The sequence below is a fragment of the Aythya marila genome (assembly GCF_965140915.1).
Source record: "Aythya marila genome assembly, chromosome: 10".
Taxonomy (NCBI): Eukaryota; Metazoa; Chordata; class Aves; order Anseriformes; family Anatidae; genus Aythya; species Aythya marila.
In genome coordinates, this window is record NC_139051.1 from 15,674,013 (window position 1) to 15,694,836 (window position 20,824).

The 20,824-nt window shown below is 71.0% G+C and overlaps 6 protein-coding genes across 7 annotated transcripts; 4 read left to right on the plus strand and 2 right to left on the minus strand.

Moving 5' to 3' along the window:
- Positions 1–231: 231 nt before the first annotated feature.
- NICN1 (nicolin 1, tubulin polyglutamylase complex subunit) lies at positions 232–2,769 on the plus strand. The gene is made up of 6 exons (XM_082767997.1): positions 232–395; positions 482–655; positions 732–845; positions 1,026–1,097; positions 2,408–2,512; positions 2,582–2,769. Exons 1-6 carry the CDS (start codon positions 249–251, stop codon positions 2,621–2,623), a joined length of 654 nt encoding a protein of 217 aa, XP_082624123.1. The 5' UTR covers positions 232–248; the 3' UTR covers positions 2,624–2,769.
- Positions 2,770–2,878: 109 nt separating this feature from the next.
- AMT (aminomethyltransferase) lies at positions 2,879–5,035 on the plus strand. Its single transcript, XM_082767996.1, has 8 exons — positions 2,879–3,166; positions 3,251–3,331; positions 3,482–3,613; positions 3,709–3,787; positions 3,961–4,106; positions 4,197–4,377; positions 4,497–4,652; positions 4,720–5,035. The coding sequence occupies exons 1-8, from the start codon at positions 2,897–2,899 to the stop codon at positions 4,896–4,898; spliced, it is 1,224 nt and encodes a 407-aa protein (XP_082624122.1). The 5' UTR covers positions 2,879–2,896; the 3' UTR covers positions 4,899–5,035.
- Positions 4,976–6,335, minus strand: TCTA (T cell leukemia translocation altered). The gene is made up of 2 exons (XM_082767998.1): positions 5,975–6,335; positions 4,976–5,072 (listed from the first exon to the last, which is right to left on the minus strand). The coding sequence occupies exons 1-2, from the start codon at positions 6,298–6,300 to the stop codon at positions 5,030–5,032; spliced, it is 369 nt and encodes a 122-aa protein (XP_082624124.1). The 5' UTR covers positions 6,301–6,335; the 3' UTR covers positions 4,976–5,029.
- UBA7 (ubiquitin like modifier activating enzyme 7) lies at positions 6,322–13,884 on the plus strand. Of its 2 annotated transcripts, none has more exons than XM_082767994.1 (24): positions 6,322–6,428; positions 6,542–6,710; positions 7,347–7,481; positions 7,548–7,654; positions 7,973–8,063; positions 8,195–8,336; positions 8,417–8,514; positions 8,627–8,773; positions 8,855–9,013; positions 9,260–9,367; positions 9,442–9,522; positions 9,600–9,755; positions 9,843–10,008; positions 10,095–10,291; positions 10,561–10,625; positions 10,730–10,907; positions 10,995–11,069; positions 11,213–11,399; positions 11,521–11,636; positions 11,726–11,812; positions 11,881–12,072; positions 13,208–13,309; positions 13,381–13,481; positions 13,741–13,884. In XM_082767994.1, the coding sequence occupies exons 1-24, from the start codon at positions 6,400–6,402 to the stop codon at positions 13,850–13,852; spliced, it is 3,000 nt and encodes a 999-aa protein (XP_082624120.1). In that variant the 5' UTR covers positions 6,322–6,399; the 3' UTR covers positions 13,853–13,884. The 2 variants fall into 2 exon arrangements, with proteins under 2 accessions (XP_082624120.1, XP_082624121.1); XM_082767995.1 differs by having other exon boundaries at positions 6,345–6,428; positions 8,624–8,773.
- Positions 13,885–14,021: 137 nt separating this feature from the next.
- INKA1 (inka box actin regulator 1) lies at positions 14,022–15,716 on the minus strand. Its single transcript, XM_082768558.1, has 2 exons — positions 15,554–15,716; positions 14,022–14,830 (listed from the first exon to the last, which is right to left on the minus strand). Exons 1-2 carry the CDS (start codon positions 15,602–15,604, stop codon positions 14,054–14,056), a joined length of 828 nt encoding a protein of 275 aa, XP_082624684.1. The 5' UTR covers positions 15,605–15,716; the 3' UTR covers positions 14,022–14,053.
- Positions 15,717–16,100: 384 nt separating this feature from the next.
- On the plus strand, positions 16,101–20,700 carry CDHR4 (cadherin related family member 4; the record flags this gene model as incomplete). Its single annotated transcript, XM_082768478.1, has 17 exons — positions 16,101–16,131; positions 16,358–16,378; positions 16,487–16,737; positions 16,809–17,057; positions 17,140–17,235; positions 17,715–17,818; positions 17,891–18,027; positions 18,112–18,277; positions 18,364–18,514; positions 18,646–18,748; positions 18,976–19,191; positions 19,271–19,410; positions 19,502–19,640; positions 19,718–19,917; positions 19,992–20,131; positions 20,245–20,280; positions 20,607–20,700. Exons 2-17 carry the CDS (start codon positions 16,360–16,362, stop codon positions 20,698–20,700), a joined length of 2,241 nt encoding a protein of 746 aa, XP_082624604.1. The 5' UTR covers positions 16,101–16,131; positions 16,358–16,359.
- Positions 20,701–20,824: the final 124 nt, after the last annotated feature.

The window sequence follows — 20,824 nt, forward strand, 5'->3', positions numbered from 1 at the left end:
CTGGAGCCCCGAGGCGGGGCGAGGAGCCGGGTGCGCTCCCGGGGGGCGCAGCGGGGGGACCCCGACACACCGCGGGGGGACGGAAGGAGGCGGCCGGGGCGCGCTCCCGCTGCCCCCCCTCCTCCATATCGCAGCCCGTGCGCGCCACCGCGGGGGGGTGTGGGGGGGGCGGCGTGAAGGGCGCGGCGGGAGCGCGCCCGGCTCGGTGTCTCCCCCTGGCGGCCGCGCGCCCCGTGCTGGGCGCCGCCATGTCGGGAGCGGCGGGGCCGGGCCGCGCCCCGCTCCCCTGCGCCGCCCGCGCCGCCGCCGCGCTGCAGCTGCCCGGGGGGGCCGAGGCGGCTCGGCCCGGGGTGGCCGTCATCGACCTGCGCTTCCCCCGGGGCGGCGCCGCCGATGTGAGTGCGGGGCCGGGCGGGGAGGGTGGCGGTGCCCGGTGCGCGGTGCCCGTGCCCGGTGCCGTGACGCGCGGCGCTCCCCGCAGGTGCAGGAGATCGTCTTCAAGAACTTCTACACCGCCTTCCTCAGCCTGCGGGTGCAGCGGGCCGGCCCCCCCGGGCCCCGCAGGTGGGTCACCTGCCTCCGCGACCACCGCCTGATGCCCAGCCCGCACACCGAGGAGGGCTCCCAGGATTACTTCTCGCTCCGCCGACACCAGGTCCCGCTCCCCGGACCCCCCTCCCCGGCCCCCCTGTGTCCCCTCCCCAGCCCCTGACGGCCCCCTGTCCCCGCAGATGCTGTGCGACATGGAGCAGGTGACGGCGCTGCGCTTCATCCTGCGGCAGCCCTCCCCGGCCTGGCTGCACTTCAGCATCGAGGAGCTGCAGGTGTTCCCCCCGGCACAGAAGGTGACCCCCCCCCCCGGCACATGGGGGTCCCACGGGATGCCTGGGGACCGTGCCCTGGGGTGGGCGGCGTGCAGGGGCCGTGCCCCTTTACGTACACCCGTAAACACTGGGGAGGGGGCAAAGCGTGGCGTGAGGGGTGGGTGGGGAGCACCGCGGTGTGACCCTTTGGATCTGTCGCAGAGCCCCCAGCAGGATTTCCCCTCCTGGCTCTCCCAGCTGACCCCTCCGGAGCAGCCGGCCAGCCCGCACAGGGTGAGTGGTGTCAGCGCGGCAGCAAGCGCCCGCCGGGGAGCAGGCACCTGGGGTGGGCAGGGGGCTGCCGGAGGGCAAAGCCCCCCCGAGGCTGCTCCACCCCAAGGCATGCAGGGGCAGGAGGCAAATGCATGCTGTGGGGTTTTGCCACCCATGACATCGGCCAAGCCCTTCATCTTCGAGGCACTCAGCACCCGAGCAGGGGCTGGGAACTGATGCGGGGCTGCCAGCCATAGCCAACCCAGCCCTGACAGCCTCCTACCCGGAGCAGCCTGCTTGAGCTGTGAATTTGGCTGAAATTTTGGTGTTCTGACTTGAATTGGTCCGTAACTCCCAAGCCCAGAGGACCGGGCTGCCTGTGGGGGGCTCAGCAGCCAGGGGCTGTGTGCGCCTCTGGGCGGGCTGCACCAGGGTGGCAGAGCACCGAGACAGGCGGTGCTTCAGCACACAGCAGCACAGGGATGCTCAGAGCTCAGGACGGGGTGGATGATACTCCCATCCCAGGAGGAGATCCCAAATCCTGGCACCGAGATCCCAATTCCACCGAGAGGCTGCCAGCTCTGTCCCAGCCCATCGCCAGCTCCAGGGCCCAGCCAGGAGCCGTTTGGGTGCTCCAAAGTGCCCAGCGAGCCTGGTGCTGGGAGCAGCTCGCAGAGTTCAGAAGGAAAAGAAAAAAAAAAAACACCACCAGGACACGTGATCGGAGAAGACATTAAATCCACCCAGGGATGAGAGCATCCCGCTGGGACTGGCAGGCACACAGCATCACTTGGTGGGGCGCTGGGGGACAGGAGGAGCCCCGTGGGTCCCCAGCGGTGGCAGGGGGAGCGTGGCACTGCCCAGCCGTGACGGCATCGGGGAGGCAACACCCCCGGGGGTGGCCCTGAGCGAGCAAAGTCCCAGGAGAGCAGGGGCACGTGCCCGGCAGTGACCTGCTGTGACGGGTGCTGGATTTGCCCCCAAGGAGGGGCTGGGTCCCTCGGTTTGTCCCCGCTGTGTGCCCCCTCCAGGCGCTGGGGTTGGCACCGCTGGGCCCCAGGAGCTGCTCCAAACCCCGTGGCCGAGCTTGTGAGTCCCAAAGGCTGAAACTCTGGACTGTGCGATTATGTCTTTAATTATTAGCTAATGAGCCAGATTACGTCCTTGCTCTGGATGCCTGCCAGGGGGGACAGGTCACGCTCGCGCCGTGCCAGGCTCGGGGTCACCTTGTTCCCAGCTGCTGCTTTCCTACACTGGGGCCCCCTCTCCCCGCCTTGGCAAACCGGTGCCGGGCGATGGTGCCCCACAGCATCGCTCCTGCTTCTCCGCAGGAGCTCCCCGACCCGGAGAAGGTGTCGACGGAGGTGCAGCAAATGTGGGTGCTGACGGAGGTGATCCGGGCTCGCCAGGCGGCCGCCCGCATCGGCCGCTTCGACGTGAGTGCCCCCAGCGCCCCGCTCCTAACGGGGGGACCGCGGGCACCCACGGCAGCTCTCTCCCCGCAGGTGGACGGCTGCTACGATGTCAACCTCCTCTCCTACACCTGAGCCTCGACGGGACCCGGCGTGGACCCTGCCGTGCCCGAGAGCCCCCCCCGGGGGTTTCGCCCCTCCGCCTTCCTCGCCCTTCGCTCCGCGGCCGCGGGGAGGGGTGGGGGGGGAGAGCCCCGGATAAACGCTGCTGTGGCGCTGCCGCTGTGCCTCGTCTCTGGGTCTGGGGGCGGTGCTGGGGGCGGGCCGCATGTCCCAGGAGCCCCGGCGGGGCGGGCAGAGCCGTGCTGGGCCGAGCCGGGTCGGGTCGGGCCCAACCGGGACCGGAGGATGCTGCGGGTCGGGGGCCGCGCCGCGCTGTGCCGGGGCCGCCCGGGCTTTGCGGCGCTGAGCGGGGCCGGGGTCGGGGCCGAGCCGGGCCGGGCCGAGCCGGGGGGGCTGAAGCGGACGCCGCTGGACGCCCTGCACCGGTCCCGGGGGGGCAGGATGGTGCCGTTCGCCGGCTGGAGCCTGCCCGTGCAGTACGGCCGCGGGCACCTCGAGTCCCACCTGCACACCCGCAGCCACTGCTCCCTCTTCGACGTGTCCCACATGCTGCAGGTAGCGGGAGGGGGGGGGGAGACAGCCGGGAGGGGTCCTTCTGCCGCCCCTCGTGCCCTGTCTCACCCCCCGGCACCCCCCCAGACGCGGGTGTACGGCCGGGACCGCGTCAAGTTCCTGGAGAGCCTGGTGGTGGGGGACATCGCCGAGCTGAAGCCGGGCCAGGTACGGGGTCAGGAGCACCATGTGCCCGGGGGGGGACGTGGGGGCGAGGGGCACCTGGCACCCGGCCCGGCAGGGGCAGAGGGCCCCCATGGTGCCGCCTGGCGTGGGGCCAGGCGCCCTGCCCGCGCTCCCTAGGGTGCCGTCCCGCAGGGCACGCTGACGCTGCTCACCAACGAGCGGGGTGGCATCGTGGACGACCTCATTGTCACCAACACGGCGGAGGAGCACCTCTACGTGGTGTCCAACGCGGGCTGTGCCGACAAGGACTTGGCCATCATGAAGGTACAGGGGGAGCACCCTCCCCGTGGTTCAGGTGGCCACGCGTGGGGCTGGCTGCAGGCCGGCCCCGTGCCACCAGCCCGCTGTCACCGTTGCAGGGCAGAGCGGCGGAGCTGCGGGCTGCCGGCAGTGACGTGCACCTGGAGGTCTCAGACAATGCGCTGCTGGCTCTGCAAGGTAGCAGGGCCCCCAGGAGGGCTGGCACCAGGCATCGCCGCAGGGGGGTCTCACCCTGGGACCCACCATCCTGTGGGGCTCTTAGACGGCCCTGCCTTCTCCGCCTGGCTCCCCTCCCCGTGTCCCACCTCGCCCAGGTGCTGTCCCCTCCTCAAAGCCACCTGTCCCCCCAGGCCCCTCCATGGCGCAGGTGCTGCAGGCAGGGCTGTCGGACGACCTGGCCAAGCTGTCCTTCATGACCAGCATCACCACGACCGTCTTTGGCGTGCCGGGCTGCCGGGTCACACGCTGTGGCTACACAGGCGAGGACGGCGTGGAGGTAGCCGGGGCACCCCGAGGAGGCTGGTCCCGGTGGGACGCCGTGCCCCGCTGACCCTGCCCCTGCTGTCCCCGTCCCTGTCCTGTGCAGATCTCGGTGCCCGCGGGGCAGGCGGTGGAGCTGGCCGAGCGGCTGCTGGGTGTCCCCGAGGTGTGGCCGGCGGGGCTGGCGGCCAGGGACAGCCTGCGCCTGGAGGCCGGGCTCTGCCTGTACGGGAACGACATCGATGAGACCACCACGCCAGCTGAGGCCGGGCTGATGTGGACCTTGGGTAGGTCCAGGCCGCGTTCACCACCGCCTCCTCCAACCCAACCGCCCCACAGGCATCGCCGGGCACTGCAAAGCGTGGGGAAGCCCCCACGCCAGCCTTCGCCCCTCTCCGTCCCGCAGGCAAGCGCCGGCGTGCGGCCATGGACTTCCCCGGTGCGGCCATCATCATGGCACAAGCCAAGGAGAAGCCGAAGCGCAGGCGTGTGGGGCTGACCTCGGTGGGGCCCCCTGTCCGGCCACACGCAGTCATCCTGGACCCTGAGGGCAGGCCTGTGGGTACGTGGGGGCGGCGCTGGGGGGTGTCTGGGACTGGCAGCCCCCGCTCACCTTCCCGTGTCCCCAGGCACGGTGACCAGCGGGTGCCCCTCGCCCTCCCTGGGCAAGAACATCGCCATGGGGTACGTGGAGGCCGCGCACAGCCGCCCGGGCACCGCGCTCGCCGTCGAGGTGAGGAAGAAGCAGCACCCGGCGCTGGTCACCAAGATGCCCTTTGTGCCCACCCACTACTACGTGGCCAAGTGAGGCCCGGCCCCATTAAACCCCGCTGCCTCACAACGCTGGCCTCGTCTCGTGGTGAATCCCAAAGCAGGGGCAGCGGGACGGGGGCACAGTGCTTTAATGGTGCGGGCGGCCTCGGGCACGGCGGGCGCTGCTCACTCGCGGTGCGTCTTCCCCGGCTCAGCTGGCGGGCCCTCCCTGCGGAGAGGGGCAGCGTGAGCAGGGGGGGCACCTGCTGGGACACGGGGGGCTGGAGGGGGCACATACAGGGTCATACTGGGCTGGGGGACGCTCAGGGGGGGCTGGGAGCGGGCATGGCCTTGGGGACACACACGGGGGTTCACTGGTCTGGGGATGGGGGGGCACATACTGGGATGTACTGGGATGGGGGTATAGCCCAGAGGACACACAGGGGGATTCACTGGTCTGGGGACACAGTGGCCATGCACTGGGATGGGGCATAGCCCAGGGAGACGCACAGAACGTCCACTGGTCTGGGGCCATGAGGACATGGGGGCCATGCACTGGGGTATACTGGGATGGGGGCACAGCCCAGGGTATACACCAGGGGTTCACTGGTCTGGGGACATGGGGGCCATGTACTGGGATGGGAACGTAGCCCAGGGGGACACACAAGGGGTTCACTGGTCTGGGGATGGGGGGGCACGTACTGGGATGTACTGGGATGGGGGTATAGCCTAGGGGGACACAGGGGAGGTTCACTTGTCTGGGGACATGGGAGCCACGCACTAGGATAGGGGCACAGCCCAGGGGACACACAGGGGGGTCCACTGGCCTGGGGACAGGAGGGCCATGCATTGGGGTATACTGGGATGGGGGCATAGCCCAGGGGGACACACGAGGGGTTCACTGGTCTGGGGGCAGTGGGAGCCATGCACTGGAGTATACTGGGATGGGGGCACAGCACAGGGGAACACACGGACGGTCCACTGGTCTGGCGCCATGAGGTCATGGGAGCCATGCACTGGGCTATACTGGGATGCCCGGCGGCCACACTGGTCTGGAACATGGGAGGGGACGGGGGGGGCATGCACGGGACACGCAGTGCTGGGGGCGCAGCGGGGGGGTCTCGCACTCACCGGGGCGGGCAGTGCCGCTCAGCGGCGCCGTTGCGGCCGGCGGGGGACAGGGAGTGGGCGCGGGGCCGGGCGCTGCCGCTGCCGGTGGCGGTGGCGGTGCCGGTACCGGGGGGCCGGCGGGCGGCCGGGCGGTAGCAGAGAGCGGCCACGGCCCCTCCGTAGGCCCTCCAGGCCAGGCGGACCCCCAGCAGGCTGAGCCCGAGCCAGAGCAGCAGCAGCTGGCACAGCGCTGCCCGCACGTCCTGCGCCGCCCACTCGGCCGCCAGCTCCCGGCCCAGCGCTCCCAGTGCCTTCCACGGCGCCTCCCAGCCGCCCGCCGCCATCATCCCGGCCTCCTCCTCCTCCTCCTTCCTCCTCCTCCTCCTCCTCCTCCTCCTCCTCCTCCCCCTGCGCTGCCGGGACGGGGCGGTGCCGGAGCCGGGCGCATGGCGGGGGCGCGCTACTCGCGGCAGCAGTGGGTGCCGGGGGGGCAGCGGGGGAAAACGGGGGGCAGCCGGCCCCGGGACCCGTTTCCGTGCCCCCCCCGCCGTGCTGAGCGGTGTCCCCCGCTCCCCTCCCCTTCCCCAGGTACGTGCTGGGCGGCAGCAGCGGGGACCGGCTGCGAGCGGCGGCCGTGCTGGTGTCGGGGCTGCGCGGGGCCGGAGCGCAGGTGGCGGCGGCGCTGGTGCTGGCGGGGACCGGGAGGGTCGTGCTGAGGGACCCCCGGGGGGCTGGCAGCGCAGGATGCGCACAGCAGGTACCGAGGGGCACGGGGAGGGCACGGGGGGGCACGGGAAGGGGGGTGCGGGGAGCCCGGAAAAGGCTGTAGGTGTGGGTAGGGGTGCAGGTGGGGGTCCTGATATGGGGTATGGGCATGGGTTGGTGTCCTGGTAATGGGTATGGGTACGGGGGGGTGTCCCAGCAATGCCTACGGGTGTCAGCAGGGGTCCCAGTAATGAGTCTGGGCACGAGTGAGGGTCCTGGTAATGGGTGCAGGCGCGGGTGTGGGCCCTAGGGATGGGTACAGACATGGGCAGGGGTCCCCGTAATGAGCACGGGCTGGGCCCCATGCACGGGTTTGGGCGGTGTCTCCTAAGGGGCATAGGGCAGGGTGAGTGGGTAGGTGACTGGTGCAGGTATTGCTGAAGGTCATGGTAATGGGATCTGTTAATAGCACTGGGTGTGGGTACAGGCAGTGGAGGAGATCCCAGTAATGGATGGGGGGTCACGGGAATGGTGTTGGTACCACCGGGGGATCCCTCTCCCAGCTGCAGGTCCGGGGTCCCAGTAAGGGGTGCAGGAGGGGGGAGGGACCTGTTGTGGGCAGAGAGCCCCCAGCAGCATGGGCAGCACCCCAAACCTGCGGGGGTGCCCGCTGCCGCCCGCCCCGCAGTTCCTCCTGCAGGAGAGCGATGTGGGCCAGAACCACGTCCAGGCATCACGGCGGCGGCTGGCCGAGCTGAACCCCGACGTGGAGGTGACGGTCAGCACCGAGGAGCTGTCGGAGGATTTCCTCGACGCCTTCCAGGTGAGCCCAACGCCCCGGCCAGGGGATGCCCTGGGGTGCTGGCGCCTGCTGACCGCCCTGGTGCAGGTGGTCGTGCTGACCGAGTCGCCGCTGGAGGAGCAGCTCCGCGTCGGGGACATCTGCCACGCCAAGGGCATCTGCTTCATCGTGGCTGACGCCAAGGGGCTGGCCGGGTAAGGGCAGGGGGCAGTGGCTGGCGGGGGGACCTCGGCACCGTGTGGCGGCCACCCGGAGGGGCAGGGCGCGGCGGCTGGGGGCTGTGTCCCCCCGGGATGTTGTGCCGCAGGGAGGACCCTGTGATGCTCCACCATGCTTGCAGCGTGGGCTTTGTCCCCATGTCTGGCAGGGATTTCCCATGTCCGAAGCGTTGCTGCCCCGGGCACCTCCTGTCCCCTCTGAGTCCCTGTCCTGCTGGCGGGGCAGGACCCAGCAGCACTCTTGGAGCTCCTCGAGGCTCCTGCTTAACAAAGCCACCCCCTGTCCCTGCCCAGGCAGCTCTTCTGCGACTTCGGGGAGCATTTTGTTGTTGATGACCCTGCAGAAGGGGACCCGCTCTATGCCACCGTGCAGCACATCTCCCAGGTAGGAGGCTCCGTGCCACCCCCCGCTCCCCAGCACGGTGCCCCTGCAGCTTCACAGCTTTCCCTGGGACAGTTCAGTGGCTCGGTGTTACCTCCATCGGGTTCCCCGTGCTCACCTCTCCCCCTGCTCAGGACAACCCGGGGATCGTGACGTGTGCGAGGGCAGAGGAGGGACGCGGCCACCGTTTCAGTGACGGCGACCTGGTGACATTTTCTGGCCTGGAGGGCATGACGGAGCTGAACGGCTGCGAGCCCTGCTCCGTGCGTGTGCTGGGTGAGTGCCTGCCCACCTCGAGGGGCTGCAGCGGGTCCCCGGTGGTGACCGTGCTGCCCATCCCCTCCTCTCCATCCCAGATACCTACAGACTGGAGATCGGTGACACGAGCGCCTTCTCACCCTACCGCTGCGGGGGGCAGGTCTTGCAGGTGCGATTGAACCAGAAGCACTCGTATGTACGTGTCCCCCCCGCCCCTCCGTGCTGCCCTCCAGGTGGCAGGGAACCCACAAGTGGTTCCGTGCCCCCAAAAAGCTCCTGACCCCACGATCCCTGCATGGTGCTAGCAGAAGTCCCTGCGCCAGGCGCTGGCGATGCCCAAGATCCCAGTGAGGAGCTCCGCGGAGCTGCAGCGCAGCCGCAGCCTGCACGCTGCCTTCCGGGCCCTGCACGCCTTCCGCGAGGAGCGGGGCCGCCTGCCCCAGCCCCGGGACCCAGTGAGTCCCCGTCCTGACCCTTCCCAGCCCCTCTGACCCTCCTGCCCCTCTTCAGGGCTGCCCTCATCCCTCTTCCCCCAGGCGGACGCCGAGCGGGTGCTGGAGCTGGCGCAGAGCCTGGGCGTGCAGCTGGGTCCCCTGGACGAGGATGTTGTGCGGGCGTTCGCCAGCGTGAGCGCGGGGGACCTGTGCCCCGTGGCGTCCTTCATCGGTGCCCTGGCTGCCCAGGAGGCTCTGAAGGTGAGCAGTTGGGGACAGGGACCCACCGTGGGGTCCCCCATGCAGCAGGCCGGTGGCACGGCTCGGCACGGCTCGGCACGGCTCGGCACGGCTGTCCCGTGGTGCTCGGTGGCCACGAGAGGGCACCTGCTGCCTGCCTGGGGACACCGCGCTCCGCCGGCTGCAGAGCGAGGCTGGGTGCTCGGCGTGGGGCACGGGGAGCCCCACTGGATGGACACGGAGCTGACGAGGCCCTGCACACCCCAGGCCATCACGAGGAAGCTCCTGCCCCTGGACCAGTGGTTTTACTTTGACGCCTTGGAGTGCCTGGCCATGGAGGGGGCTGCGGGACTGACACAGGAGGACTGCGAGCCCGTGAGTTCCCGTGGCCGCCGGGTGCCGGGAGTGCTGCGGTCAGCCCCGCTCACACGGCTCCCCCGTCCCAACAGAGGGGATCCCGCTACGACGGTCAGATCGCCGTGTTTGGGGCCAACTTCCAGGAGGAGCTGGGCCGCCAGAAGTTCTTCGTGGTGAGCAGGGTGTGGGGCCGGGGGGCCGGCGGGGAACCTGAGCGGTGCGCGGAGCTGCAGCGGCGCTGCCCCAGCAGGTGGGGGCCGGTGCCATCGGCTGCGAGCTGCTCAAGAACTTTGCCATGATGGGGCTGGCAGCGGGGCCGGGCGGGGACATCACCGTCACCGACATGGACACGGTGGCAGACTCCAACCTGCACCGGCAGTTCCTCTTCCGCGCGGCGGACGTGTCGGTGAGCTCCCGCTCGTCCCACGGGTGGCCCAGGGCCGGGTGTTCCCCGGGGACCTGGGAGCTGCCCCCCCGCTCTGTGCCCTTCTAGAAGCCGAAAGCAGAGGTGGCCGCTGCAGCCGTGAGGCGCATGAACCCCGCCGTGAAGGTGACGGCTCACCAGAACCAGGTGGGGCCCGACACCGAGCAGCTCTACGGGGACGACTTCTTCCAGCAGCTGGACGGCGTCGTCAGCGCCGTGGACACGCTGGAGGCCCGTGAGTGCCGGGGGACAGAAGGATCCGAGCCCCCCCCATGTGTCCCCACACCACCGGGGCACACACGCTGCCCTCGCTGCCTGCAGGCGCCTACTTGGAGACGCGCTGCATCCGCTCCCGCACGCCGCTGCTGGACTCGGGCACAGAGGGGGCGCGGGGAGAAGTGCTGCCCATGGTGCCCCCCCTCACCAAGCCGCTGCAGTCGGCCACGGCCTCCACGGATGGGACCTTCCCCCTCTGCACCCTGCGGTACTACCCCAACGCCATCGAGCACACGCTGCAGGTAAGGCCGCAGGTCCCTGCTCCTGGCCTTTTGTTTTCCCTTCCCGTTTCTCCGGCCCTGCAGGCAGGATGCAGCCCCAGCTGTTTCCTGCGGGGAGCTGCCACGCAGCCCCAGCGCCTTCCTCACGTCCCAGCACTGAGCCCAGCTTGGCCTGGGCCCCGTCCCCACCGGCTGTCCCCACTGGGCGCTGTCCCATAGCGCTGGCAGCGCGTTGCGGGGCCGGGTCCCCATGTGGCACCCGTTGCTCATCCCCTGTCCCCTCTGCGCAGTGGGCTCGCGATGAGTTCGAGGGGCTCTTCCAGCTGCCTGCAGAGAGCGTGAACCAGTTCCTGGAGTGAGTGCGGACCTGGGAGCCGCCAGGGATGGGGACCAGGGCCGGGCAGCTGCGTCCCGCACGCAGCAGCGCTGCAGGCAGGCCAGCAGTGCCTGGTTTTGCAGAGAGCTGCCGGAGGAGCCGGCACAGCAGGAGGGCCTGAAGGTGCCGGAGCGAGTGTGGAGGAGCCTGCAGGAGAGGCCGCGGGACTGGGGGGACTGCGTGCGCTGGGCCCGGCGGCACTGGCAGAGCCACTACCACGATGCCATCGCCCAGCTGCTGCACACCTTCCCCCCCACACACGTGAGCATAACCCCCCGGGGGCTGCCCCCTGCCCCGACACCCTCCCCAGAAGCGTCTCCAGGCCTGACTTTGCTTTCCCCGTGCCAGGAAAGCAGCCCCGGTGTCCCATTCTGGTCGGGGGACAGGCGCTGTCCCCACCCGCTGACGTTCGACCCCAGCAATGTGAGTGCAGGGGAGAGCCGTGGGGGTGCAGGGGACGAGGTGGGCTTTGGGGAGAGGTGAGGGGTACGCGGTGGGTGCCGGAGCACTGCAAGGGGCAGAGCTGCCGGGGCCATCCCCCCTCCCTCGTGCTCGTGGTTCTGCAGGACGCACACGTGGCATACATTGAGGCTGCTGCCCGGCTCTGGGCCCAAACGTACAAGCTCCCAGCGTGCAGCAACCGCGCAGCCACGCAGGACATCCTCTGCAGCACGGTGCTGCCGCCCTTTGTGCCCCAGGACGGGCTCCGCATCCCCACCACGGAGGGCACGGACGCGGTGGAGGAGGCTACGGGTAAGGCTGCTGCACGCCGCTGTCCCCGGGAGCTGTGGTGCAACGTGGGGACACGGGGCAGGAACCGCAGGCCTGCTGGTGCTGGTTCTTGGCCCGTGACCACGTGTCCCCGTGTCCCCAGACCCTGGGCAGCCGATGGAGCTCACCCAGGACCTCGCCCAGGACCTGGCACGGTGGAGGCAGGAGCTAGGTGGAGGCACGGGGGCACGAGTGATGGAGCCCATCCACTTCGAGAAGGTGCCGTGGCCGCGGGGCTCGGGGAGGCGGCGGCCGTGTCCTGGGGGATGCCCTGGGGGATGCTGACATCCCCATGCTCTTCCCCGCAGGATGACGATGCCCACATGGACTTCATCATGGCCGCGTCCAACCTGCGTGCGGAGAACTACGGCATCCCCCCCGCCGACTGGCTGACGGTGAGGGGGGTGCCCTGGGGGTCCCCGTCCCCGCGGGGCACCCGGTGACACCCCCCTCCTGTCCTCAGAGCAAGCGCATCGCCGGGCGCATCGTGCCCGCCATTGTCACCACCACGGCAGCCGTGGCCGGCCTGGTGTGCCTGGAGGTCTACAAGCTGGTGTGGAGGTGCCAGGTCCTCAGCTGCTACCGCAACAGCACCCTGTTTCTGTCCGAGTGCCTCCTGCTCCGAGTCGAGCCCGAGCAGCCCCCCACCTACTGGGTAGGACCCTCTCCCCTGGGGTGCCCAGCAGCCCCCCGGCCAGCCCCGTGGCTGCGGCAGCCGCTGGCAGCTGGCTCACCAAAAGCAGCTGCGGCAGCCGGCGAGCAGCTGGCACCGGTCCCGGGGCTGCAGGGGGAGCGGGGCCGGGGTCCCCCCCAGCTGCCGGAGGGGGGAAAGCGGGGCAGGGACGGGGGCAGGCCCAGATTGGGACCGTCTGGGCGATAGAGGCCCCTTTGTCTGGGGGTTTATGGCGTGCGAGGCAGCCCTTCCTGCGCGGCAGGAAGCGCCGATTGGAACCAGATTGGCCCGGGGGGCCCAGGGCCGGGGGCAGGAAGAGGGGGAGGGAGGCGCCTCCAACGCCTCCGCGCCGTCTCCAGCTTGGCTTTGGGCTGTCCAGCCGGGCTGTGGCCTCACCGCGCCTGCGCCCCGCTATCCGCGGGTGCCCGGCCCCGTGCCACAGCCTCGGGGTGTCCTGGCCGTAGTTGGCACCGTCCCTGCGTGGAGGATGCCGCTCTGAGCCCTCCAGTCCCGACACCCCTATGTCAACCGCCGGCACCTCCGTGTGCCAGAGCCAGGACACGCGGCGTGACGGCTCCTGCTCGGCTGTGGCAGGAGCACACAGCCTACGGCTCAGGGGCTGGCAGTGCCACCCGTACCGAGCACACCCAGGGCTGGTGGCCTTGGCGTGGGTGGCATTTGCGGTGCTGGGATGGGGTTTGCACGGTGCCAGGACGGGAGGGCAGCCTGGTCCGTGGTGCCGCAGTGCGGATGGGGTTAAGCCCTTTCAGCCTGGAGCAGGAGCTGAGAGCAGCAGCTCGGTGCCAGCAGCCCGCTGCCAGCACCGTGCCGTGGGGACGGGGACAGGGCCAGGGCTGGTGCTGCCTGCGGTGGGGGCAGATGGCAGGGCGGCCGTGCCAGACAGCGGGGGGCCGCATCCTGCACTCAGCTCCCTCAGGCCAGAGCCGGGGTCACAAAGCCCTGGGAGCCACGGACACAAGAAGAGGGATTGTGTGGGGCTGGGCAGCTCTTCAATGGGGCTTTGTGCGGCTCTCAGGGCCCAACCCTGGCCGCAGCAGTGCTGGGGTGATGGCTCTGCCCCTGCCCCGCTGTACTCAGCCCCACGCTCTCCTTGCAGTACCGGGGGAAGGAGTGGAGCTACTGGGACCGGCTGGAGGTGCGGGCCGTGGGGGCGGACGGGCAGGAGATGACGGTGTGGGAGCTGCTGGACTGGCTACAGGTGAGCGCAGTGCCGGCCACCCCCTGTCCTGGGGCTGCGTGGGGCCGGACCCTGACACCCGGCTCTTGCAGAGGGAGCACGGGTGGACGGTGAGCAAGCTGCTGCGTGGCACCACGATGCTGTACGACGCGGAGGACGACGCCGAGACGCAGGCGCGGCAGCGGGCGCAGAAGTAAGCGGCCCCCCCCTCCTCACCGTGCCCCGGTCCTGCCGGGTGCCGGGGCCCCTGTCCCTCCTGAGCCGCTCCAGCTGCAGGGTAAACATCCTGCTGCCGGCAGCGCTTCCCACGCCGGACCCCCGGCTGGCCCCCAGCCACAGGGGCTGGGGAGGGGGCCTGGGACCAGCCAAATGTAGCTTCCCCAGCCTGGGGGGCCCGAGCAGGGTTCGGGGGATGAGCTGCGCCCAGCCCACTTCTCCTTCCCCTGCTGCAGGCTGTCGGATGGCATGGAGCGCGCCGGGGCGCTGCGGCAGCTGGAGTTGCAGTACCTGTGCAAGGGGGACACGGAGGAGGAGTGCCCCCCGCTCCTCTGCATCCTGCCCTGAACCCAGCACCGCCGGCGCCGTGCAATAAAGGCTGCAGGACAAGCTCTGCTGCGTGGTCTCTGTGTCGATGCCAGCACCCTGCGCTAGCAGGCAGCCCGCTGCCCGCTCACCCCTCATCGGCGCTCCGACCCCACAAACGCTGCCGCGTCCATACCATACAAAACCGGGGTTTATTTACAGCGGCAGAGGGGGCGGGCAGGGCTAGATGTAGCCGATCACGTCGTTGCAGATGATGGGCTGGCGGCTGCGGCTGTTCATGAGGGCGGCGAAGCGGTGGAAGTCCGTGGCCAGCTGGGCAATGTTGCTGTGGGACTGGTGGAAGCAGGCGCCCTTGGGCTGCCCGCCCAGCCCCAGCGGGCAGGACAGGCGCTTGGCCGGGTCACGGCTCCCCGGCCGGGCACCCTCGGCCCCTCGGGGCCGGGCCATGCTGGCCAGCTTGCGGCGCACGTTTCCCGAGAGGCTGAGCAGGAAGGCGGGCGGCTTGCCCAGCCGGCGCGAGGGCTCGGCGGCCGGCCGGCGCCGAGGCTCGGCGCCCACCTCGGGCAGGTCCATCCAGTTCTCCACCAGGTCGGCGAAGCAGTTGTCCCCCAGCACCAGGGGCTGCCGGTTGCGGCTCTGCGACAGCAGCGACACCGTCCAGTCCTGCCCGTCGGCTGGCTCCAGCGCCCGCCACTGCTCCAGGCAGGCGTCCGACGTGGATTTGGGGCGGGGGCGCCGGGCGGGCGCGGGCCCCCCAGCTCCGGCGGAGAGCTGGTGCGCCCGCTGGCAGGGCGGCGGGTGCCTCCGCAGCACCGTCACCTCCTCTTCTCGCCACGTGCCCCCCGACGTCTCCGAGTAGCCCGAGTCGAACTCCAGGCTGCGCTCGCTGGCGGGGGGCGAGCGGGCGGCCGGGCCCCCCTCGTCCTCCTCGCTGCAGGCCGAGCTGGGGCGCCGGGGGGCGGGCGGCCTCGTGCCGGGCATGTGCTCCCGGCCTCGGCGCTGCAGGGAAAGGGCAGGTCAGCGCCTTCGCCCCCGCGCCGCGCAGGGCTCGCAGGCCTCGGCTCGCCCGCAGCCCCGGGCCCCGCTTTCCTGCGGCTGCGGCGCGGAGCCGGGCGGCGTGCAGCGGCACGTCGGGTGAGCAAGCAGCCGCCCGGCCCCGGCCGTGCCTGCGGGAAATGACACAGGGCCGCGGCACGTAGCAGCCCCCGCCGCCCCGGTGCTCCCCCTCCACCCCCCAGTGCCGGGACGCCACCGAGCTGCGCCCCCCGCCGTGGGGACCCCCGAAGTTTGGGGCTGCCGGGGGGGGGACGGGGACAGCGGGAGCAGTGTCGGGGGGAGTTGGAGAAGGGGGGAGGCAGCGGAAGGAGCGCTCCGTCCCCGCGGCCGGGCCGCTCCTCTTTCTCGAATTCCTATTGTCTGCACCCAAAAGCTGGGTGTTCCGGCCGCTTTCCTCTCGCGGAAAGCCAGGCGGGCAGGGCGGCTGGCTGGGGGGCTGGCTGGGGGGCTGGCTGCGGCCCGCCCGCCCCGCGGAGCCGCTCGCCCGGCAGCAGCGCCCCGGCCCCGCAGCCCCCGGCCCGGCCACCGGGTAGCGGCCGCGACGCCGCGTCCCTGGGGTCCCCCCGCGGGGTGACAGCCCGGCCCGGCCCGGCCCTGCCCGCTGTCCCCGCGCTGCTGTCACCCGCGGCGCCGCCCGGTCCCCCCCGTGCCCGGCGCGGCACTCACCGGCTCGGCGCGGCGCTGGCCGAGGCCGCCGTCCAGGCGGGCGCTGAGCATCCCCGGCACGGCCCCGGCCCCGGCCCCCACGGGTGCCGCTCCCGGTGCCGGTCCCGGTGGCGGAGCGGCCCCGCGGAGCGCGGCTCGGCCCCGGCTCTGCCGCCAACGGGAGCCGCCGGGACGCGAGCCCCGCACCGGCCCCGCCCCGCCCCGCCCCGCCCCGCCCCGCCGCCCCGGGGCCCCGCTCGGCCCGCCCGGGCACGACCCGCGGTCCCGGCCGGGAAACTGCAGCCCCCGCTCCGCTCCGCGACCCCGACGGGGAGCAGCCGCTGTCGCTGTCGCTGTCGCCGCCGTCCCGGGTTCGGCGGGTGCCCGGTTCCCCCCGGTGTCGGGGCGGTGGCGGCGCGGCGATGCCGTGTCCCCCGCCCCGGGGCTGGGCCGGGAGCCGCGGTGGCCGGCGTGACGCCGGGCATGGGTGGTGCCGGGCACCCGTAGCAACGGGCCCCGGCTTGCCCCAAACAGCCGGAGAGCCATGGGTGCGCGCGGACGCCTCGCCTTCCTCCTCCTCCTCCTCCTCGGTGCCCCAGGTAGGGCCGCGGGGCTCCGGAGGCACCCCCGGGGAGACCCCGAGAGGAGGGGGACACGGGGCAGGGTCCCCAAGGGTGCCCTCGTGTGCCAAGCAGCTTCAGAGGTTGGGGCGCCTCTGGGGTGCCTTGGGGACGTCTTTAGGGTGCTATTGGGGTGTCCCAAAGGGCTCCCCATGGTGGTGCCGGGACGTCCCCAGCAGGCTGGGTGACACTCGGCTCTTTCCAGGGATGTTTGTCAGGCCGACAGGTGAGAACGGCAGGGCCACCGTGCCCGTGGGGATGCCGGGGAGCAGCCCCTGGTCCCCAAGCGTGGCGGCGACGTGACATGGGGTCGGACCCCGCGGTGTCCCGCCAGCCCTGCCCGACCTGCCCCGCGTGGTGACCCTGAGCGAGGACGCGGCGCCGGGCACCCGCGTGGCCGAGGTGACCGTGTCCTGCAGCACCACGCAAGGCAGCCCCAACGTCACTCTGCTGTGCATCAAGCCACGCGCCCCCAACGCCCCCACCGCCCCCACAGTCACCCCGTGCACCCCTGAGCCTGGCCACCCCTTCAACCCCATCGCCATCAGCGCCATCAGCACACCTGCCAACACCTTTCGGGCAGAGGTACGGCTGCGGGACACGGTGCACAGCGGGAGCCCACGGGGACCCCACTGGGCACCATACCCTCGTGGCAGGTGACGCTGCGTGCCGGTGCCGAGCTCGATGCCCGCCGGGTGAACCAGTACACTCTGGTGCTGCGTGCTGCCTGCCCCGGCAAAGAGGAGGTGACAGGGTGGCTCTTCGTCTGGGTGACGGCGGGACAGGTGCTGCGCTGTGACGCCCCGTTCGCCAGCGCAGGCGGGGACGTGGTGCGGGTGCCGGCCGACGTGGCGCCCCGCGCCCCCCTGCACACGGTGCTGCCGCAGCCGCTCGGCGGGCTCACGGTGAGTGCCCGCAGCCCCCCGTCCCCTGTCCCCTGCCAGCGGGAGCCACCCCTGGGGACGGCCGTGTGCTGTCCCCCTGCAGTTCCGGCTCAGAACTGAGGGCACGCCGCTCACGCTCACCCCACGGGGCCTGGTGCTGGCGCCCGCCAGCGGCTTCAGCCCCAGCAGGGACACCCAGGTGGGCACCGGCATCCCCCTGCTGTCACGGCACTGCCACCTCCCTCGCGGGCACTGCCTGCAGCTCTCGGCATCTTCCTCCCATGCCCCAAGAGTGCTCTAGTCCTGTTCTTATCCCTGTTCCCATCCCCAGCTCCGTCCCCTTCGGCATCCCATCCCCACCCGTGCCCGTTTGCACTCCTGTCCTGATCCCCATCCCTGTCCCCATCTCTGTCCCCATTCCCATCCCCATTCCCGTCTCCTTGGCCTCATCTCCATCCCCATCCCTATTCCCATCCCTATTTCTCCATCCCAAGCCCCATTCACGTCCCTCTCCATCCCCAGTCCAGTCTCTGTCCCTGCCCCCATCTCATCCCCACACCCCCCCCATCCCCATCCCTGCCTTGCCCATCCCTGTCTGTCTTCTCCATCCCTGCCCCATTGCTGTCCCTGTTGCTGTCCCCGGTGCCCCCCGGGGCTGCCTCCCTGGCACTCCCGCAGACCTTCAGGCTGGACATCGAGGTGACAGACCAGCACGGGCACAACTGCAGCGGGGCTGTGACAGTGGAGGTGCTGCCGTCACGCCGTCCCCGCGTCACCATCCTGTGAGTGGGGCCGGGCTGGGCGGGGGGTGCTGGTGACACCAGGCCACGCCACGCTGCCACCCGTCCCCGCAGGGAGCCGCAGCGGGACATGACGGTGCCCGAGGGCTCCGGCCCCTTGGAGGTGGTCACGCAGGTCCAGGCCAGCGGGGACAACGTGCGCTACGCCATCCTTTCTCCCGTGGTGCCAGCGCTCTTCACCATTGATGAGAGTGAGCGAGGGGGTACTGGGGGACCCCTAGGGCCACCCTGTCCCCATCCCCGTGCCTGACACGAGGCTGCGCCACCTCCCGCAGTGACGGGTGAGATCCGCAGCACGTCCCGGCTGGAGGTGGCCCACATGCGCCTCCTCGTCCGGGCTTACAACGCGCTGCAGCCTGCCGACCAGGCCACCGCCACCATCAACATCACCGTGCAGGGGAGGGACCGGCAGGCACCATCCTGCGTCCCTGCCCTCTACGTGTACGGTTCTGGGGGGGCGATGCCGGGAGGGGAATGCTCCTCTGTGCCCAGGGCATGGAGCTGAGCCACCGGCCGCCCCGCTGCAGGACCCAGGTGCGTGAGACGGTGTCCCCCGGCAGCACCCTGGTGACACTGAGGTGCGCCAGCCCCGCTGGTGCTGAGGGGTCCCTGAGCTATGCCCTGGAGGGGCCCCCAGGCTCCCGCTCCCGATTCCGCATGGAGGGGCCACAGCTGCAGGTGAGCAGGGCTGGGGATGTCGAGCACCTCCTGGGGGCACAGGGACCCTCCAGCACCTTCCATCAGGCTGGGCACAGCGTGGCAGTGGCTCCGGGGGACACCCGGCCCTACGGGACATCGTGTCTCGGCAGGTCAACACCACCCTGGACTACGACTCGCAGGCCATGGCTGCGCTGGGCTTCCAGCTGACGGCCACCATCGTGGTGACAGCCGGGGGACAGCCCCCGCGGAGCAGTGAGTGCCCACGACCCCTGTGCCCAGGAGAGATCAGAGTAGGGTGGGCAAAGCCCTTTTGGGACACCGCAAACAGCAGAGGAAGCGCTCCCCTCCGGTGGCCCCAGTGATGCTCCCCCAAAGGCACACAGCTGGTGGCACTGCCCCCGTGTCCCCAGGGGAGTGTGCCCAGTGCGGGGCGGGTTGTGGGATGGTGGCAGTGGGGCTGAGCCGCCGTGTGCTCACAGCCCGTGTGCCTGTGCTCGTGACGGTGACACCGGTCAATGAATTCTCACCGGAGTGCCCCCGAGGCCTCACCTTCACCGTGCTGGAGACGGCGCCTTTCGGCAGCGTCGTGGGGTACGTGAACGGCACCGACCGTGACTACCCACCGGACAGCCTCGAGTACAGCCTCGAGGGGGGCCCCAGCCCCACACAGCCCTTCTCCATCGACACGCACAGCGGTGAGCACCCATCCCCTTCCCCAGCCCCTGTGTGCCCCCCCAGCACCCGCAGGTGCCCGGCACTGACGCCACCCCACAGGTGAGATCCGCGTGGTGGGGCCCCTCGGCTCCCCGCGGCGCACGAGCTACCGGCTGCCGGTGCGGCTGACGGACACCCACAACGACCTGGACCCGGCGGCCCGGCACAGCTGCCTGTGCACTGTGGCCGTGCGCCTACAGGTACGAGCACGGTGCCGCGTCCCTGCGTCCACCTTGGGGTGGGCTGCAGGAGCCGGGCAGGATGAAGCAGGGCCACCTCCACTCCCCGCAGGCTGTGCCTGAGCCGCGGTGCACCCCCGAGGTGCAGGAGCTGCGGATCACGGCCGGGAGAGGCGGCCGCCAGCCTGTCACCCAGCTGGCGTGCCGCAGTGACCCCGACACCGCCGCGCTGTCCTACACCATCACTGGAGGTGAGGAGCGGCCAGGCTGCGGTGCCAGCCCTGTCTCCTCACCTCGGCCATGGTGCTGAGCAGACCGTCTCACGCAGGCAACGAGGACGGGCGCTTTCGGCTGGATGGGAGCATCCTCTCCTACATCCCCGACGGCCTGGCCGAACCCCGCACCTTTGTGCTGCTGGTGGAGGTGCGGGGCGGCCCCGGGGCCTCCCGCAGTGTGGTGATGGCACTGGTGGTGCACGTCACCCCCCGCAGCACCACGGTGCCGCCTAGCACCACCACCCGGCGCACGGTGAGCAGTGCCCTGCGGCCAGCGGCCCCTTGTCGGGGAATGGCCCCCGGCCCCCCTCACCCCCAAATTTGCAGACACCACGGAAGGAGCCACTGGTGGTGATGCGGACAGAGGCGGTGTGGCACCCGCCAGCCTGGTTCGTGGCCGTGCTGACCGTGGCCGGCGTCCTGCTGCTGGCCAGCCTGGGCTGCCTGGCACGGAGCATTGCCTGCAGGTGAGCCCCAGCCCGCGGCATGGCACAGCACGGTGCCACACGGCATGGTGCCACACGGCATGGTGCCACACGGCCAGCCCGAGGCTCACAGCCACTTTCTGCTCCTCCCGCAGCAGCCGAGCCCCCAGCAAGCCGCTCCTGGGTGAGAGGTGGGTGCCATGAGGCTCTGCAGCGTCCCCACAGCCAGGCAGGGATATAGGGCATCCAAGGGGTGTGTGATGCCCCCCACACTTGGCTGTGGTCCGTGGGTTGCCTCTGCCTGACCCTTGGGCAGCAGGAGGGCGATTTGGGCAGGGGACGGCTGTGCGGGTGTGCAGGCTGGGGCAGGGCGGCACAGCACCCGCTGGAGGAAGGGTTACTGGTGGCTCCGGCCCGAGGGATTACTGGTGGCACTGGGAGCAGGCACAGCCCAGGACTGGTGACACTGGGGACTTGCTGCGTGGCGGGGCCCTGACCGCATGCCCTCCTCCAGCAGCTCCCGGGACGTGGTGGAGCGGAGCAGGGGCCATGAGGAGCAGGGTCGTCCTCAGGCCGGCTGCCTCGCCCCGCTCCGCACCGGAGCCATCTGATGGCACTGCGAGAACCATCCCCACCAATAAAGGGATCAGTTAATTAGCCTGGGCACTGATTAGCACACGGGTCAGTTAATTGGTCTGGGCAGTGATTGGCACACGGGTCACTTAATTAGCCTGG